General features: G+C 49.4%; 1 protein-coding gene across 4 annotated transcripts in view; it reads left to right on the top strand.

Moving 5' to 3' along the window:
• Positions 1 to 18859, top strand: part of CDK5RAP2 (CDK5 regulatory subunit associated protein 2) — a 130604-nt gene that overhangs the window by 9717 nt on the left and 102028 nt on the right. For all 4 annotated transcript variants that reach the window (XM_053282557.1, XM_053282556.1, XM_053282554.1 and 1 more), the window contains exons 4-12: positions 4338 to 4448; positions 8143 to 8219; positions 9492 to 9615; positions 10145 to 10299; positions 12079 to 12244; positions 13571 to 13624; positions 15785 to 15904; positions 16081 to 16173; positions 16928 to 17146. In XM_053282557.1, coding sequence (XP_053138532.1) covers positions 4338 to 4448; positions 8143 to 8219; positions 9492 to 9615; positions 10145 to 10299; positions 12079 to 12244; positions 13571 to 13624; positions 15785 to 15904; positions 16081 to 16173; positions 16928 to 17146 — 1119 coding nt within the window. The remainder of the gene's footprint in view (positions 1 to 4337; positions 4449 to 8142; positions 8220 to 9491; positions 9616 to 10144; positions 10300 to 12078; positions 12245 to 13570; positions 13625 to 15784; positions 15905 to 16080; positions 16174 to 16927; positions 17147 to 18859) is intronic.

Raw genomic sequence — 18859 nt, 5'->3', positions numbered from 1 at the left:
AGAGGAGAGCTGGTCTTGTGGTAACAAGCATGAATTGTCCCCTTTGCTAAGAAGGGTCCACCCTGGTTTGCATTTGAATGGGAGACTACATGTCATAGGGAATGGGGCCACTCTGGGAAGAGCACCTGCCTCCTTGCCAGCGGAAGGTTCCAAGTTCCCTCCCTGGCAGCATCTCCAAGATGGGGCCGAGAGAGACTCCTGCCTGCAACCTTGGAGAAGCTGCTGCCAGTCTGGGTAGTTCATACTGAGCTAGATGGACCAATGGTCTGACTCAGTATGTTTCTGTGATCAGATCCACGAAGTCTTAGCTTCAGTTGGCAGGTACATACATATAGAGAAACAAATAGTAAGCAGTGGAACCAAAGGGTTATGAAATGGAAGAGGCAGCATCAATGATCATGACCTTATAAAACTTAAATGTAGGAGGCAGGTCACTGTGTTTATATTCAAGCTTTATATAAAACTGGTTAGACGGTACCTCTTGCATTCCATAGCCCTTTTCTCACAGTGCTTACATTTTCTTTTTTTACATCATGTTGTGTATGCACACGGATGAACTGAGATGTTGTTTATTGGAGTACCTTAAATAAATAAATCCCCACTTTTCAGGCCAACCTCCCAAAGCAGTTTACATAACACTATGAAAGTGGTTAGCCTTCCATAAAAAGTTATTCAAATTAAAGAAATGTGTTCTTAAAAGCCAGATCCTTTCATGTTGTACTGAAATTAGGTTCATGTTCTCTCTCTCTCTCTCTTTTCCTCTATCACCCTTGGGAGGGAGTGGCCCCCACATCTGGAGCAGCTGGGAGCTGGATGGCTAGACTAAGTAGACTTTTCAGGATGTATACATACTAATCATGTGCAAAGGTACCTTCAGCCCGGTTGTGCCGTCAAACTTAACTTTTTCCCCTGCGGAAGTGGTGCTGGGAAACCACAGCTTCTTCTCGGGGACTTCTTGCTGCTGATAAAAACAGAAGTTGCTTTTTGGAAGAACACCATTGCTTTCTGTGTTGATGCTTCCAGGAGGCGTCTTTATCTTGCTTCTAGTTTGTGGCTTTAAGTCAGCCAGCTTCTGCGTGGTTAGGGACACTGGTGTGGCTGGCAAGCAGACTGGATGTATATTCTGCCACATGAATAGACCCCTTGTGCCTGATCAGACTCTAGAATAGCGATGGTGCCACCTATCAGTAAGAGGTCTAGTTGAGTGAATATATGAGATTCTGTTCTCTTAGGTCAGACCATTGTTCTGCCATAGGAACATAGGAAGCTGCCTTATACCAAGTCAGACCCTTGGTCCATCTAGCTCAGTATTGTGTGCACAGACTGGCAGCGGCTTCTCCAAGGTTGCAGGCAGGAATCTCTCTCTGCCCTATCTTGGAGATGCTGCCAGGGCGGGTGCTTGGGACCTTCTGCGTGCAAGCGAGCAGGTGCTCTTCCCAGAGTGGCCCCATCCCCTGAGGGGAAGAGCTTACAGTGCTCACACATGGAGTCTCCCATTCAAATGCAAACCAGGGTGGACCCTGCTTAGCAAAGGGGACAATTCATGCTTGCTACCACCGGATCATCTCTCCTCCTCCTGTCTAGCTCGTATTGTCTACCCTGGGGGTTCCCAAGCTTGGTATATGGGCCAGCTGGGGTGGTCAGTACCATCGGGGGGCGGCGGATGGTCATGGTGGGTTTTGACAAGCTCTGCACCCCTGGAAATGACAAAGAGGTGATCTCACTGCAGCCCTTCCAGCTTTCAGTGTGTTAGCCTGCCTTTTTTGTCCTGACCACTGGGCCTGCAGTGGCCAAATTTTGCAGTGGGGTTTTAAAAAAACGTTTAAAGGTTCTAAAAGGCCAAAATGTGCTCTGTAATTTTATCGATATCAGAAGACTGGAAATGAAAATAGGCAGGAATGTCCCCCAAAGGTTACTCCATGGAGATGGTATAGTCATTTGTTCGTCGTTATCCTGATTCCCCCCTGCCGCCGCCCCCATGCAATAATGACTGTCTTACCCAAATTGTTTGAGGGTTAGGGTAGAGATAAAGAAGGGGTGATAACACAGAGAAAAAAGTGCAAAAATGCTAGTGCCTATTTTCCATCTCCGGGTGGGGGCAGGGGTAGATGTTGCCAAAAATGCTGGGGAGTGATCGTCTCCTGAGATGGTCCTGACCACCTAATGGCCATTCGGGCCTGGCTCATGGATTCTGTATTTTGTGCAGAAGTTCTTTTGCACATCTGCTACCCATCCGTCCACCAGTTCCTTCTGTTGTCCCCAAAACTCAAACTACCAGATGGGGAGAGAGAAAAGCTCCTCCCTCGTCCATCTCCACACCACGCCTTATCCGTCTTCTTTCTCTGGCTCAGTGTCTTCGTAAAGCCAGGTTGCTTGTTAACTTTTATACCTGCTCCAGGCCCTTTCCTTTTACAGACTTGGGCATCAATATTTTATTAGCGGTTCAGTAACATATTAAATTTCCCCTTTCGGAAGGCAGCTGGGAGGTGCGTGTGTGCTTCCTTTATTTGGATGAATGTTTCAGACTTTTAAAATATTTAAAAGGCCTTTCTTTTTCCTCTAATGCAATTCTCCAATATTTTACCTTCTTCCTGTGGGGAAGGTTAAGTCTCCTACACTGAAAGAGAATTGGACAGGAAGCCCACTGGGTACCGCCTTTCTCTGCAAGCGCTTGGCATTTACAATCTTTGCAAGGAAGAAGATGAATTTTGTTGCTGGCCTTGTTTGTTTTTCTGAGAAAAATCTTCCGTGAGCTGCAGTGGTTTCATCTGCTTCCTACCACAGAACAGCCCTGTGCCTGTTTGCTTCAAACTACATTGCATTTGATAATACAGGAGGCCCTCGTGGGGGTTTTGTTCCATGGTACAACTGCAGATACGGAAATGGCAAATATCAAGGTATTCGGGCAATGGGGAATTAGGGGTTATGTTCCCGGTTGAGGGAAAACATCGCTGAAACATCGATTTTTGGTTGGGGGACGAAACACAGGGGGAAGCTGTCTGCCGTACTTAGCTGCTCCCCCCTGAGTTGCGCTGTGCCCTGAAATGCCCCCAAATCGGCCGGAAATTGCAGCCCCCCCCTTTTAAATTAAAGGCAGCCATTTTGAGGCTCCGAAACACAACATGACGGCTGGAAATGACCTCTGCAGTCATTTCTGGCCACCCCAACCTGCTGCTACACAAGGTCGACGTGCCCCCACCCCCAGCATATACCGACGCGGGGTGTCTGTTACCCGACTGCGGATACGTGAATCCACAGATATCATTGTCAGGCTGTGTAATGTCAAAAGAGCTATGGTATATACATCTTGCATTTTATTTAAAACACAACTTTTGCAGGTGACTAGTTTGTTTTCTTCCTGTTGGGTAGTTCCTTGGTCGTAAGCATCTACGTATTCATTCTTAGTACAGGAGAGCATCTTTATTCGCGGATACTGGAAAAGGCTGTCTATTGGACACCCTGCAGATACACAGAACCAGGAATAGCGGTTCCGCGAATAACAAGGTTCTCCTGTACTAAGAATGAATGGGTTGATGCTTATGACCAAGGAAGTACCTATCTGCGGTTCCTAGGACGCCCAACGTGACCGCAGAGGTCACTTTCGCCCTGCATTCTGTCTAAAGGAGCCATTTTGTGGCTTGTTTCTTCACAAAATCAGACTTTTTTCTGTGACATTTTGTCCTTGGGGGGGCATATGGGGGACCCGCGGAACACGCCACAGTAAGTATCCCCCCCCTGCCATTCTGGGCTGTTTGGGGTGGGTTTTTTGGATTTTCCCCTCCACCCTGGAACCTAACTCCCCTTTCTCTATAGCCATAATGCTTCATTACTCGTGGTAGTAGCTGAGTAGCTGAACCCCCATGAGTAACATGGATAACCTGTACATGAACCAGCTGCTGTGACAGGTACCAATTGGTGGGGGGGGGGGAGAGAACAAATGTTCATTGTAATTATTAATAAGGTCTGCACCCCTAGAGAAGAAAAAAAAAGGTGAAAGCATTGTAGACTTTCAGCGTACCGTGTTCTCTCATGCTTTTGTTCTCCTGACCATCCATCCTGCAGTGGTCAGATTTGTAATGGCGTTCGAAAAGCTTTAAAATGTTTCTACACAAATACGACTATAAAATTCTATCGATACACTCTAGGTTCTACAGTTAAATTTCTAAGTGCCATGGCGCCGTGGTGCCTGGGATCATTACTCCCCTCCCCCCTTTAAGCCCAGAGAAATGTTTCTCGCCATGGATGAGCTAAAAGAATTATTTTTCTGTCTCGTGCATTTGATGTAGCTGGAGTTGGGTTGCATATATTTCAAGCTGTCTTTTCCCCTTCTGTCACAGCAAATCACTGAGCTGCGGAAAGAAAACTTCAATCTGAAACTGCGCATATATTTTCTGGAAGAGCGCATGCAGCAGAAATTCGATGGTCCCAGCGAAGAAATCTACCGAATTGTAGGTATCGGAAATTGTTAGAACTTGCTAGCTCGGTTGCAATGACATGGCCGAATCCTGTGGGTTTGTGTGCCCCTTTCTCCCCTTGCATGCTGCTGGTTTTGGATTCTGACTTGGAAGCAAACTGAGGTTAAGGCTAACTATGGCCCGGTTCAGGCATACAAGTTAACTGGAGTTAAGCATGGCTGAGGTTTCAGTTCTTAATTCCAAATCGTGCCACAGACGTCCACCAAACTCCAGTTGAAGGAGAGGGGAGCCCCTCCCTGCTGCCGGGCTGCCGAGGCACATCTCTGCCGCTTCTATGACTGGAGTTTGGAATAGGCGCAAAACCACGGCTATCGCTGAGTCAGCATTCGGGCGTCACTCTTTGGCAGCGAAACTTAGAGATAAACAGAGGTTCCTGTGGGCGTTCGATGATCAAACCGGGGTTAACCTTTGCCTCGTAACCGCGGTTTTGCACGCACTGCCATTACAACCTCAGCCAGCTATAACTGTGGTGATCCTGTACGTCTGAACTCCGCCTCAATTGGCCTTTCCTCACTGGGGAGTTGCTTCGTGCCCTTGACCATTTTGCTTGCCCTCTTCTGCCCCTTTCCCAGCTCTACAGTGTCCTTTTTGAGAAGGGGTGGTCACAACTACACACAGCATGTGCTTCATACAGGGCAGCGCTCTTCACTGTTTTCCAAGTGGGGGCCACTTTGGTGAAAAACCTTCAATGTGAGGTTCACTGCACAGTGTTGTGCTTTCCTCCGTGCTGGGAGAGCCCTTGAAGAGAGACAGACCCCTCCCTTCAGAGCTCTGTGGGAAGGACTAAACCTCCCAGCACTCCATGCATGTCTTCCAAGATGGTGCCGGCCCTCAAGAGGGCTCCGTTTCCCTTAAAGGAGCCTCTTGGCGCTGGGCAAAACTGCGCTGCACGGCATGCTGGGAGTGGTAGTCTCCACAAGATTCCTGGGGACGACGCAGAGTATTCGGCCTTGGCTGAAGCTTCACACGGGCCCAATAAGCAATACGTCATGGAGCTGCACTTAGGCTTGAAGGGATCTGCCATTGGCCCTGAAGGATGGAGAGAGAGAGAGAGAGAGAGAATAAATTATTGTTTGATTTATATACCGCTTCTCATTAAAATCATCACGAAGTGGTTTACAATATAGTAAAAACAACAAGTAGAGCTGTGTCTATAAGTATAAAATAATCTCCATTAATTTTTTTTAAAAACCTCTCTACAACAATGATACATACAGCATAGAGCAGCAGCAGCAGTAAAAACCAATCTCATTTAAAAGCCTGGGTGAAGAGCCACGTCTTGACTTGTCTTCTAAAAATTGTGATGGAAGCCGAGGAGTGGATGCCAGCTGCCGCCACTGGGAAGGCATTCCAAAGCTTGGGGGCAATGACTGAGAAGGCCCTGTCCCGCGTGCTTGACAACCAAGCGTCTTTCACTGTCGGCACGCAGAGCAGAGCCCCCTCTGATGATCTTGTCCAACAGGCAGAAACCCTTGGGAGCAGGCGGTCCTATATGGGGACCATTATTATACCTGCCATGTTCTTCTCAGTCCTTTATCTAATCCTCGTGTGGGACCTGCCTTCTTCCTGGCTGATCTCCACCCTGGAACACAAGAGACGAGGCAGGTCAGGGGGGAATCACACAGTCTCACGGCTCCTTGATGGCACTAAACCACACTTCACCCTTCTATCTAAAGCAGGCCACTGTCTGTTCTTTTCTGTGCTTTGCCTGCAAACAACCTCTTGTTGTTTTTGCCGGTCCTGGTCCCACATCTGCTTGAATGCGATCCCTGGCTGCCGAAGGTTTCCATGGAACGTCATTATATTTCAGCTGTCGGCTGTGCCGAAATGAGGGGGTTTGAGTGACCTTTACATGATACGTAGGATTACTTTTTAAATGATGCGGTTTCGACACTGAAACAAAACCCTTGCGTTGCTCGGAGTCCTAATCAAAGGACTTTTCTTCCTACTTAATCCAAATTGCTTGTTCGGGCTTCCTCTTTTATCAGTGAAACAAAGGCTTTCAGAAATTACATTATGATCCCCCTCGCATCAAACCAGCTGTGTCAGGGCGATGATTCATGTTAATATAAACTGTCTGTTTCTTTTACATGACTTTCTTTGGTGGCTTTGTTCTGTAAGGCCGTGCAGATCAAACGGATGTTGGAGATAATTCCTTATTTAAAAAGAGAAGGAATCCAGCTGCCGATTTCCAGCCGCGGGTGTGAATTATGGAGCTAATGGCTAGTTTAAAGCGACTGGTCTTCTTTTTTTGATGGAAGCTTTGGCTCAGACGTAGCATCAAGCTATGGCTTGTAGCATCAAAATCTGCTTCTCACCTTCCCACTCTCTCTTTACCAGGGAGCACATAGGAACATGGGGAGCTGCCTTATACTGATTCAGACCCTGGGTCCATTTCACTCAGTATTGCCAACTCTGACTGGCAGCAGCTCTCCAGGGTTTCAGGCAGGTGACTCTCCTAGCCTTGGAGTCGCTGCCAGGGATTGAACCTGGGACCTCCTGCATGGAAGACATGTGCTCAGCTACTGAGCTATGGGAGATAGTGGCTCACTAGGCACCATAGGAACATATGAAGCTGCCGTCCACTGAGTCAGACCCTTGGTCCCACTAGCTCAGTTTTGTCTACACAGACTGGTGGCAGCAGTCCAGGGTTTCAGACAGGAGTCTTTTCCCAGCCCTACCTGGAAATGCTGCCAGGGGTTGAAACTGGAACCTTCTACATGCCTTCTTCCTGAGATATGGCCCCATCCCTTAAGGGAAGGGCTGCTCAACTCCAGCCTTCCTGCAGGTGTTGGCCTACAACACCCATAATCCCTGGCTATTGGCCACTGTGACTGGGGATTATGGGAGTTGCAGTCCAAAAACAGCTGGGGTGGGGCCAAAGTTGAGCAGGCCTGCCTAAGGGGAATACCTTCCTGCACTAACATAATAGTCCCCATCCAAATGCAAACCTGAGCAGACCCTGCTTAGCAAGGGGCAATTCTTGCTCGCTACCACAAAACCCGCTCTCCCCTCCGCCCTTGGCAGGGAGGAAGGACTCTGATCTGTATTCTGTCTGAGCAGCATATTACTCCAATCTTCTTGGCTCTGTGCAGACTTGCTGAGGGCAAGCAGGGAGTCCGACCTAGAGAACAAGCCGAGAGCCAGACCCAGGAAAAATTGCTCTTGCTGTCCAGGCAAAGGCCCAGCCTGTCGAAGGGGCTTTTGCAGCCCTTGGGGTTGAAGGGAGCCAATGGCCAGCTTGGTGGGCAGGGCCACTCCAGTACCCAGGAACCAGTCGTTGCCCAGGGAAGTGGTCTAACCCGTAGCCCCGGTGGGTCACCATTGGGAGCTGTGCTCAGAGCCCAGGGATCCGAGTTTGAGCTGTGAGGTTCCGGACAGCTTGTCGCCTCCTTTGGCAGTATGAGGTGTATTTGTCATCGCTTCAAAAGAATTCGATGTCGCCCTATCCATTCCCCCCTTGGCGGCCTCTGCTCTGAGCCAAAGAGTCTTCATGTCTTCATCTTTTAGCCTGTTTGCGGCAAAGTCTTGTAAATATTCATCCCCAGTAGCCGGACGTAATTGGATATTGAATGTACAAACGGTCTCTTATGGTGGAGGTGAGCTTTGGGCGCGAAAGCCTCCCGGAACTGAGCTGGCTGTCCTTTTTCTTCTCTCCTTCGGCTAGAACATTGAGCTCAAGGTGGAACTGGAGAGCCTGAAGCGGGATCTGCAGGAGCGGGAGCAGTTGCTCATCAAGGCTTCGTGAGTACTGCCTACGTCGGCTGTGCGTTGCCAACTGCCCTCCTTGAGTGTGGCGTGCCAGGTCAACCAACACAAATTTCCCACCACAAGTTGATGTCCGGAGATTAGCGTCTCCAATCTGCATCCCAGGTGGGGTGTCTCTTTTACAGTTCCACTCCTAGCTTTTGTCCCGGGGGAGGCGCAGTCTTATTACAGAGGTACACATTTCCCTACCATGCCCTCTTTGGAATGCCTGTCTCCCAACATTTTGTGCTGTTTCCCCCCCCCACTTTACCTTTCTATCCTGCTTTTTTCCCCACTTTGGCCAGTGGGGGTGAAGTCACACACACACACACACACACACACCCCGCTAGCTGTAACAAAGTACTTCTAAAGCACTTTTTTTCTGCTTCTAAAGGCTTTCTTCTATTTAGGAGGGGAAGAGCGGCTATCCCTAGAGAGTAACTGGCCCGATCCACCCCCGGCACAGTACCGCGAGTGACTGTTGCTGGCGTCTATCTTACGTCTCTTTTTAGATTGTGAGCCCTTCGGGGACAGGGAGCCATCTTATTTATTTATTTATTTATTACTTCTCTGTGTAAACCACTTTGGAAACCTTTGTTGAAAAGTGGTATATAAATACTTTTTGTTGCTGTTATCCCTGTTCTTAGCGACATAGCACCCCTCCAGTGGGTGTGGCTGATGCTGTGTGTGTGTGTGTGTGTGTGTGTATTTGCACATTGTGAGCCCTTCTGGGGCAGAAAACCCATCTCTATTTTTTCGTGCTCCAGGGCGCATTCACACCAGTGGGTAATGCACCTGCACAGTAGCCTTCTGTGCTGAATTCTCTCACCCCTCGGGGCACTCACCCTCTGCCTCCCATGCTCCGCATGACTGTTAGTCTAGGCAGTAAGAGCGTAGAGAACTTGTTGCTGTACACAAGCAGTAAATCAACAAGAAGCCATGGGCTCAATTGGGCATTCTTCTGAGGTCATTTTAACGAGTCAGGTTTTTGAAGGCGTATAGCGGCGCTCTCTGTGTTGGTGCACCATTCCCATCATCCACAGACACAATGGGCTGGAAAGTTGGGGGCCCATAAGGAGAGCGTGTTGGGAGGCACCGGCAGCTACAAAGGGAGGCAGAGAAAATCACCCCTCTCTGTTCACACAGTGGGGAAACCTGGCACGTCCGCAGAGGGTGACTCTGGGTGGTGGCCACTGATGATATTTATTTTTATTAACGGAGCAATGTTCTCCTCTCCAATGCTGCTGGATCTGTGCTTCCTCTTTGCAGGAAAGCTGTCGAGAGCTTGGCTCAGGGCGGGGATGCCGAAATCCAGCGGCTGAAAGAAGAGTCCCGGAAGCAAGTGCAGCAAGTGGAGGACAACCTGACAAGCCGAATACACCTCTTGGAGGAGGCAAGTCTTTGGATTTAATCACACGTTTGCTATGGGTGTATCCTACCTTGCTTTTGCCACAGAGCCCAAAGCAAGGGTCCCTGGGAGCTTCCAGATAGTCCTCCATCCAGGCACCGGCCAGTCCTAGATCTGCTTAGCTGCAGGGAGCTGGCTCTCCTCCCTAGGTGGTTGTAAACTGTGGGCACAGCTGGGGGGAGCTCTGGGATTGCGGCGATTGGCGGAGGAACAGATATGGACCTGCTCTCCTCTGTCTTAAAGTGGCTGTGCAAGCCCTTATTTCTAAAGGGCTGTGCCTGCGATTCAGATGCCGAATCGCGTTTTGAGCCCATCCCTAACCACTAGTACAGAGTGGACAAGTGTCCGTTGCTTCCACCACAAAACGATGCTCCTTGTCTGAGCGAGTTGGTGAGCTGAACCACGAGGGCAGGTGCAGCCTGACGACAGGCTGGGTCAGCGCCAGTCCTGGCAATGTGTTTATTCGGTGTTGTGTTTTGTTCGTTTGTCTCCCTCCACCCACCCCCGGGCACAGGATCTCAAAACTGCGCAGGAGGAGCTGGAGAAAGCGTTGGCAGTGACAGAGCAGGAGAGGGTCACGAGGCTGGCCGCTGAAGGGCAGCTCTCTTTGCTGACGAGCAGGTCGCCCAAGGATCTGGAGGTGGTGACGGCACTCGAAGAAAAAGACAGGTCAGGCCTCCACAGGAACATCGGCAGCTGCCATATACAGAGTCAGACCCTTGGTCCCTCTCGCTCAGTATTGTCTACACAGATTGGCAGCAGCTTCTCCAAGACTGCAGGCAGAGATCTCTCTTAGCTCTCTCTTGGAGATGCTGCCAGGGAGGGAACTTGGAATCTTCTGATGTTCCTCCCAGAGCGGCTCCATCCCCTGAGGGGCGGATCTCCCAGTGCTCACACATCAAGTCTCCCATTCCAATGCAAACCAGGGCAGACCCTGCTTAGCTAAGGGGACAAGTCATGCTTGCTCCCACAAGGCCAGCTCTCCTGCCTTCATTGCCAGCTATTAACACTGAGGCTCTTGCTTGTCTAGAAGGTGGATTTCCCAGGCAGTCCCAGCCGAGGTCTGTCTAGATCGAACTGCTGCCTCGCTCCGTTTCATGCTCTCAAGCCGCGCAGGTCGTTGCCAGCAGAGATGCTTATGCTGCGGATCCCAGCGACTCACAAAGGCCATGGTTCCCAACCAGGGTTGCCCCACATGTGGCTGAACCGCAACTCCCAGCATCCCCAGCTACAATTTGGAAGTCCAGTGTGATTGTAAGCACTTCGGCTCAGACGTTCTTCTCCAGCTGGGATTTTAATCCACACCGTAGACTAGGAGTCCTACCCCGGCTGTAGAAGAGCATTCCAGTGCCTGCTTCTGGAAGCCAAGGCGAATAACGTTTGCAAAGCCGAGGAGAATAACATCAGTAAGGGGGTTGAGTGGCAGAGCATCTGCTTTGCATGCAGGAGGTTCCCAGTTCCCTCCCTGGCAGCATCTCCAAGAGAGGGCTGACCGAGATTCCTGCCTGCAACCTTGGAGAAGCCGCTGCTGGCCTGTGTAGATGATACCAAGCTCAATGGTCTTTTTCAGTATGCCATTTGCTTTGGAAGGGGCTACAGTTCAGTGGCAGAGCATCTGCTTGGCATGCAGAAGGTCCCAGCTTGGCAGCATCTCCAGGTAGGGCTGGGAAAGATCCTTACCTGGAACCCTGGAAAGCTGCTGCCGATCAGAGTAGGCAGTTCTGAGCTAGAGGGACCAAGTATTAGGCATAAAGCAGCTTCCTTTTGAAAGACGCCTCTATCTGCTGTATTGTTTTCCTTTGTCTCCTCTTGAGTGCAGTTGCATCCTTTTAACTGGCGTTGGTGGGCTGAATTAAGAAGCAGTTTTTGAAGACTCTGGGCTGTCTTCTGAAGTGTGTGTGCATGCAGACATTTGGGTTTCCCTCATGTAAACTTGCAGAGCCTGCTTTTTTGGGTTTCTACATGGGCAGAGCCTGCTTTTTTGGGTTTCCCTCCTGTAAACTTGCAGAGCCTGTAAACTTGCAGAGCCAGGTGCTTGCAGAGCCAGGTGCCAGGAGCATTCAGGCTTCCCCAACCGGTGGCCCTCCAGATGTTGCTGAACTACGACTCCCAGCAGCCCTAGCCACAATGGTGGCTAGGGATGCTGGGTGTTGTAGTTCAGCAACATCTGGAAGGCCGCCGGTTGGGGAAGCCAGGCTCCTAGTTCACGTCTGCCAAGGTCAGGTCTGACAAGATGAGACGCCTTGTTAGCATGGCTGCAACCCGGGTTGCTGAGCAAACGGGGCTGATCTGGCTTTTGCTTCCCTCGACCAGCGAGCCGTTGCTTTGGGGCGTGGGCGTGGGGTGGCCCTGCCCTTTTAAGAAAGGGGCTCCGTAGTGCAGATGCATCTTTTGGACTTTCTGAGGCTCTCCTGCTCCCGGCCAATGTGGTCCTACTTTTCCTTGTAGGTGTATCGAGCAGCTGACTCTGTCGCTGCAGGAGAAAGCCGCCCTGATCCAGCGTCTCGAAGAGCCCCAGGCCCCAAGCGGCTCTCCCGAGGGGAGCTTGTCAGCCGAGAGTCTGTCAGCAGACCCCAGCGCGCTGTTGCCGGGTGAAAAGGCGAAGGAGCTGGAGGTGAGTTCAGGAGTCTTGCCTCGGTTGGGGGAGTGCTTATTGGGCTGCCTGCCCGGATGTCGTTCACTACAACTCCCAGAATCCCCAGCTGTTGCAGCTGGGGATGCTGGGAGTTGTAGTGAACGACATCTGGGAATCCCTGTTTGAGGGAACACGGAAGTAGAGTTGCCGACACTTCATTGCCTGAATAAGGGACACAAGGGCGGGCGGGCGGGGGGGGCAGTATGCAGGGGTAACTGGGAGCCTGGGTAGCTGTGCTAGATGTGTGTGAACCACTTCCAGCTTAAACTGCAGTAGTTACAACTCTGATTGCTTCTGCTTTGCTTATGGATATAACCATGGTTTGCTGGAAATAAGAGGCAAATGGCACCCCGTAAGGGACAGACAGTTTGGGGCTGGGATATGGGATGTCCCTGCTAATCAGGAGTGGTTGGTAACCCTGTTGCCAAGCCCAAGGGAAACTGGCTGTCAGCCCAGGAAGAGAGTGCTGGAAGGAACTGCAGTTCCCAGAGGTCCCCTTTGCACCTTCCTGTGGGCCTTCACAACTGGCCCGGCTCGCTCTGGTTCCAGAAGAAGAGCGCCCACCCCCGGGACTGGAAATGTGAGGAGCTGCACAGAACTGACTGGGGAGGAGAGCTGGTCTGGTGGTAGCTTCTCCATGTGAGGGCGGTGAGATCTTCCCTTTAGGGGATGGGGCCGTATCTCAGTGGAAGAGCATCTGCTTTGCATGCAGAAAGTCCCAGGTTCAATCCCTGGCAGCATCTGCCGGACAGCTTGGGAGAGACTCCTCCCTGAAACCTTGGAGAGACACTGCCAGTCAGTGTAAACGATACTGAGCTAGAGACCAATGGTCTGACGTGGTAGAAGGCAGCTTCCGATGTCCTTATGGCCTGCTCTGCATGGCACTCCACGTGGGGGGAGGTATGTATTTGTCTGAGTTGGACATTCAGGAACATAGTCTTGTTTAATATGCTGTTTTAATTATTGTTGACTAATGACCACCTTAAGTGGCACAGCGGGGAAATGCTTGACTAACATGCAGAAGGTTGCCGGTTCGAATCCCCTATATCAGGCAGCAGTGATGTAGGCAGATGCTGAAAGGCATCATCTCATACTGTGCGGGAGGAGGCAATGGTCAACCCCTCCTGTAGTCTACCAAAGCAAACCACAGGGCTCTGTGGGCGCCAGGAGTTGAAATCGACTCGACGACTCACTTTACCTTTATTAATATAATATAATATTATGATATTGTTTGGCAACATAAGAAAAGCCTGTCTGGATAATGGTTTGCCTTGAAGTAAAAATTGGATTTTTCTGTCCTTCTAGGCTCTCAGAACAGCACTTCAAAATGAGAAAAGTGATTTTGAGAAGAGGATGCAGGTCAGTTCTCTTCCACATACATCTTGGCAGCTGGTTTTGAAATGTCAGCTTGCCACTCTAGGCTATGCAGAAGCCCATCCTTTGCAGGTTGCCTTTTTGTTGTGTGTTGAAGCTCAGGCTGTTTCTGCTAAGGAGATCTCTTCAAATAACAGTGTTTGGTGTAAAAACAAAAACAAAACCAACACAAAATACCTGGCTGAGTTTTAGTAGCCCCGTTGCTTTGCTAGAATCTGTGGCTGACTTTCCAGGAGGAAACGTACATGTTGATTCCCTCTCCGTTTCCTCTAGCTTCATTCTGCAAATGGCACTTTGGTCCATTCAAAAACTGGTCATCTGTGTGTGGGGGGGTGGGGTGGGGTTTCCTTCCCCCCCTCCAGATCTGCATTTGCAAATAATACATCAAGCACAGCACACACATCATTCAGTCTATCATACAAGATGCAGATGAGGCCTGGGAAATCGCAACAGACCTCTTAGATGGGAAGCTGCCATATACTGAGTCAGACCCTTGGTCCATCTAGCTCAGGATTGTCTACACAGACTGGCAGCGGCTTCTCCAAGGTTGCAGGCAGGAGACTCTCTCAGCCACATCTTGGAGATGCTGCCAGGGAGGGAACTTGGAACCTTCTGCATGTAAGCAGGCAGGTGCTCTTTCCAGAGTGGCCCCACCCCAGCTCCCCTGGGTGCTTCAGTTCTAAGGGTGATGCTTTGGGGGGCTTCAGGCTCCAAGTTGTATAAATTCATAGGAACATAGGAAGCGGCTTTCTACTGAGTCACACCCTTGGTTCATCTAGCTCAGTGCTGTCTGCACTGACTGGCAATGGCTCTCCGAGGTTTCAGGCAGGAGTCCTTCCCAGCCCTACCTGGAGATGCTGCCAGGGAGTTGAACCCGTGGCCTCCTGCATGGAAGCATGCACTGAGCTATGGCTCCGATCTCTAAGGAGAAGATCTTACAGTGCTCACATGTCCCATTCAAATGCAAACCAGGGTAGACCCTGCTTAGCAAAGGGGACACTTCATGCTTGTTAGCACAAGACCAGTTCCCAGAGATGTCTTGTCTATTACTGATATCTTTTGTCACATACATATGACGTAGTATCACCAGTGGACAAACGCGACACATGCTCTTGTGTTAAATGGTGACAGCTAAAAGCTTCCTCTGGCTTTCTCCCAGTATGGATGAGACTGCGAGACCGGGAGGGGCACACACACCTCCATAAAACCTTTTCGTGAAGAACCTTGCAAGGAGCACTTGGAGCGCATGAGTGTGTAGATCTGTGTGTTGATTTATAGCGCCATGTGTGCAAATTTATCATCGTGTGTGACAAGGATCTCTTGCAAGTGGAAATGGTTCATCACAGTTGTGATAAAGGCTATGAGTGCAATAAAAAATGGTCTTCAAAAGTTGGGTACCAAAGGTGCTGGTTGGAGAATGTTCGCTTCTGATGTTGGACTACAACTCCCATCACCCCCAGCCACAGTGGCTGAATGGGACTGCACGCGCCTTCATGCTGTTAAATGTCCCCTCCACATTAAAAACTGGCATGTTAGGGAGGGAAAGACTTAGTTTAGTCTTCTTCCTGACATGCTAGTTTTCTCTGTGCAGAGAATATTTATGCATGGTCATGTGAATATTTATGCATGTTCCCCGCCTGCAGTCTGAAGTGGTCGAGGTTTCTTTCCACCTCTGCTGTTTGCCATGTGGTTTCCTGGGGCCACTCCTCACAAGGGCGGTTCATTTTAGGACTTCACTGAAGATGCCAGAGACACAGAATTGGTAGTGGAAGGAATTGTCCTGGCAGCCTGTCACTATGGTGTCATCCTGCAAGGGCTGGTCCTTCCATGAGGCATGGCGAGATGGTTGCCTTGAGTGGCAAATTTATTGGAGGACTAAAAACAGAGAAGGGAGGCCACATTTGGTGCCTTGCCTTGGGTGCAAAGCTGTCTTGGGTCACCCCCTCCCCCTATGTTTTTTGTAATCCAGACCACAATTGCCTCAGACTGAGAGGAGGGATACACTGCAGAAGATCAAGGACAGTGTCTACCATCACTGAATTAATTCCACCTCCTTCCCATCTGCTGCCAATGGAAAAATTTTGGTATACAAAAATGGATACGGACATCTTAAAGATTGTGTACGGCTTCCTCTCTCATCTGTAGGAGCTCCAGGACAACCTACATGAGCGGGGTGAGGAGCTGTCAGTGGAAAAAAGGAATGCTCTGAAACGCGACAAGACTATCCAGGGTTTAACCCTTGCTTTGAAAACGAAGGAAAATGAGGTATGCCAGTTAGGTTCTTCTGCCCCGCACTCAGAAATGTATGGAGAGGAGGGAAAGAGAAAAAGGTGGCGAGGGGAAAGAACCTTCAGAGTATCGATCTTTTGTCTCCCACATTGTTGTCCCTTCACATTTGTATTTCTGTGTACCCATGAGATTTCTTGCCTTCCTGTTTTTAGAATGAAGAACTTAGCTCTGAAATCAACAAGTTAAATGAATTGTTGGCCAAGGCCAGAGAAGCCACCCACACAGCGCAGATGCAGAAATTCAAGGTAAGACATTAACAGATCTTTAAGGGGATCCATGGTCCCTCACAACTGAGTGTCGTGCACATGCGCAGAACCTCGCAGTGGAATCGCAAGCTCCTCTGAGGCACTCTTAAGTTCCACCACCTTGGCCTGAGGCACACCATTATTTTAGGTGGGAGAGCACCTATCTCCTCCGTTCCTTCATGACCGCTGCATTAGCTGCCTCAGGAAGGTTCGCTCGTCACATTTTTACCAGTTCCCCAGGAAAAAATGGATTTGTTGACTGGCTGTTTCAAATGGGTGATACTTATAAATAAAGATGTTGGATACCATTGTGTTCAGCTTCAGCTGGCATTTCTTTGATGATGAGCAGTAGGTGCTGGTCTCTTCCTGACAGTGCAGTGCATTGAAGGCACATGTCCTTGCTGGGTTTCCTACCAGGAGCTCGGTTAGATCCCCCTAGCGGCTTTCTTTGGTTCTTTTTGGGCAGAAATCATAAGAGAAGATCGGGCACTCTTTAGTGTTGCAGTCCAGCCACAAACTGATCACTTCAGTAAGAACCTAGACTTGTGTTGGATAATGTGAGAATCTGACTTTGAGAAAGGATTTCTTACATATTTGTGGCTTGGCTCTTCTGTGAGTTTAATTTGAATAACTGGTCTGGAAATGTATATCGCCAAAGAGCCCCCAAACAATGCAAATAAATAACCAGGAAGACAGGTTTTCAAAATGGGCAACTTGCCCTTCTGCAATTCAAGATTCTTGCGCTCTTTTTCAGGGTGCTGAAGATTACCAGGCCCTCTTGGTGGAAAAAGAGAGTCTCCTGGCTGATTTGCGCTCGGAAAACCTGAACAAAGACACGGAGAATCGTAAACTCCAGAGGAAAATTCGGAGGGCTGATCAAGAGTTGAATGATTTGCGTCTCGAGAGGGAGAAGTTGGCGAAGGAGCTCGAGGAAGCCCAGCTGCAGAAGAGCAGAAGCGACAAAGCCATCAATGTGAATATCCCCTTTTCCTCTTCCGTGGTTCAGAAGGAGAGCTAAAGTAGTGTCATAATTTCTTTCTAAAAATGAATAGAAGTTGATTTTACCTCTTTTCTCAAAATACACAAAGCGTAGGAAAGGCTCCTTGGTTTTGGGATACAAACTAGGCCTCATGTTCCATTTACCTCCGATCTCCTTCCTAGCTGTTTGTGACAGAGTATTGTTGTCCGTACCGGACTCTGGCTTTTCTCACTTGGAGAAGGCTTGATTGCTTTAATTGCTTTGAGAAGAAAAGCAATTACATGATGTGCTTTTTGAAGAAAAAGACGGTGTGGAAACCACAGTGATGTCATTTTGGCACAGTTTTTGCCGAGGTGGTCAAGCTGTGTGGGCTTTAGGCTGCCGCTGGTGGGTTATATGACTTTGCCACTTTTTTTGGTGGGGGAACCCTTCATGTAGAAAGCTAGCATGTCAGAGGAAATCTTTCTAGCCTGGTCCTCTTCCTAGAACGCTAGTTTTCTATGTGCAGAGAATTTAGAAGAGCAATCCCTCCGCTTGATGCAGCCGAGACATAGATTGATTGGCTGGTTCTTCAGTGAGAACCAGCTCTTAAATGTTTGGTTTTTGGAATGTGTGATTTGTTTTTTTTAGTGCACAAGAGTAGAACTGGCTTCAGTGGCCACAGCAAAAACTATAATTGTCCGCTCTTCTATCCAGCCAGTGGTTGTTTGGGTATATGGGGATGGGCTGCCACTCAGGAGGCTGGAGCTGCTCCTTTGCTGGCAGAAGGTCCCAGGTTCTGTCCCTGGTGTCTCCCAATAGGGCTGGGAAATTACTCTCTGAAATGTTGGAGAGATGCTGCCAGTCAGAGTTGGCAATGCTGAGCTGCCTGGACCGATGGCCAGACCCAGCAGGAGCCGGCTTCACGTATTCATATGTGGTCAATAACCCGCCACATCTCTCAGGCAGAGTCTTGCCAGCTCTGATTTGGGGCACTTTTCACCCCGTCTGCATGCCACGCAATCCATGCCTGTTGCCTCGGAGGTTCAGATAAGTGTAAAACCTGCATAGAAATCGCGGTGTTTCCTTTTTAACATGCAAGCATTAGGAGGCGCTTCCTTGCTTTAGTCTGTTTCAAAAGGGAAAAGAATGTTTATTGTTGTTGCAGAGTTTTGTATTAAGCGCATGGACCACTTGAAAATGCTCTGCGCATGGCCCGTCTTTTTCTGCTTCAAGTATCATTAATTTCTTTCAAATATTAGGTAATTGAGCAGGGGATGATACCAGTCTTGGATAAATGCAGTGGATGGTGCTGAACAGATTCCCAGCCTATTAATTAAAGGAGGTTGCACCCTTTCTGGTGTATGACAATGCTAGTAGAAGAGCAGAAACAGCTCCAGGTTCATGCGTGGCGCATAGATAGAGCTTGCTTATTGATCGCGTAGAGGTGTGCCTGACTGCCACCAGGCATCGCTTCCCTCTCCAAAGCTTGCTTGATAAGCGTAGGTGCAGAAGGGAGTTGGGCATCCGTGTCACTGGTCCCGTTTTCAGACGTGTCCATCCTCCCCCAGGCAGTGCCACAATCTCGTCTTTCACTAGGTTAAGCAAACAAGTGTGGACATACATCAAGGAGACCCCCATTATTCGTGGGGGTTGTTTTCCACGGGGGCAGGTTGGATAGCGAATCTGTGAATAATGGATAATGAAGGCTATGGGAATCAGGGTGTG

The sequence above is a fragment of the Hemicordylus capensis genome, chromosome 17 (assembly GCF_027244095.1).
Source record: "Hemicordylus capensis ecotype Gifberg chromosome 17, rHemCap1.1.pri, whole genome shotgun sequence".
Lineage (NCBI taxonomy): Eukaryota > Metazoa > Chordata > Lepidosauria > Squamata > Cordylidae > Hemicordylus > Hemicordylus capensis.
This window is presented reverse-complemented; position numbering and strand designations above follow the sequence as displayed.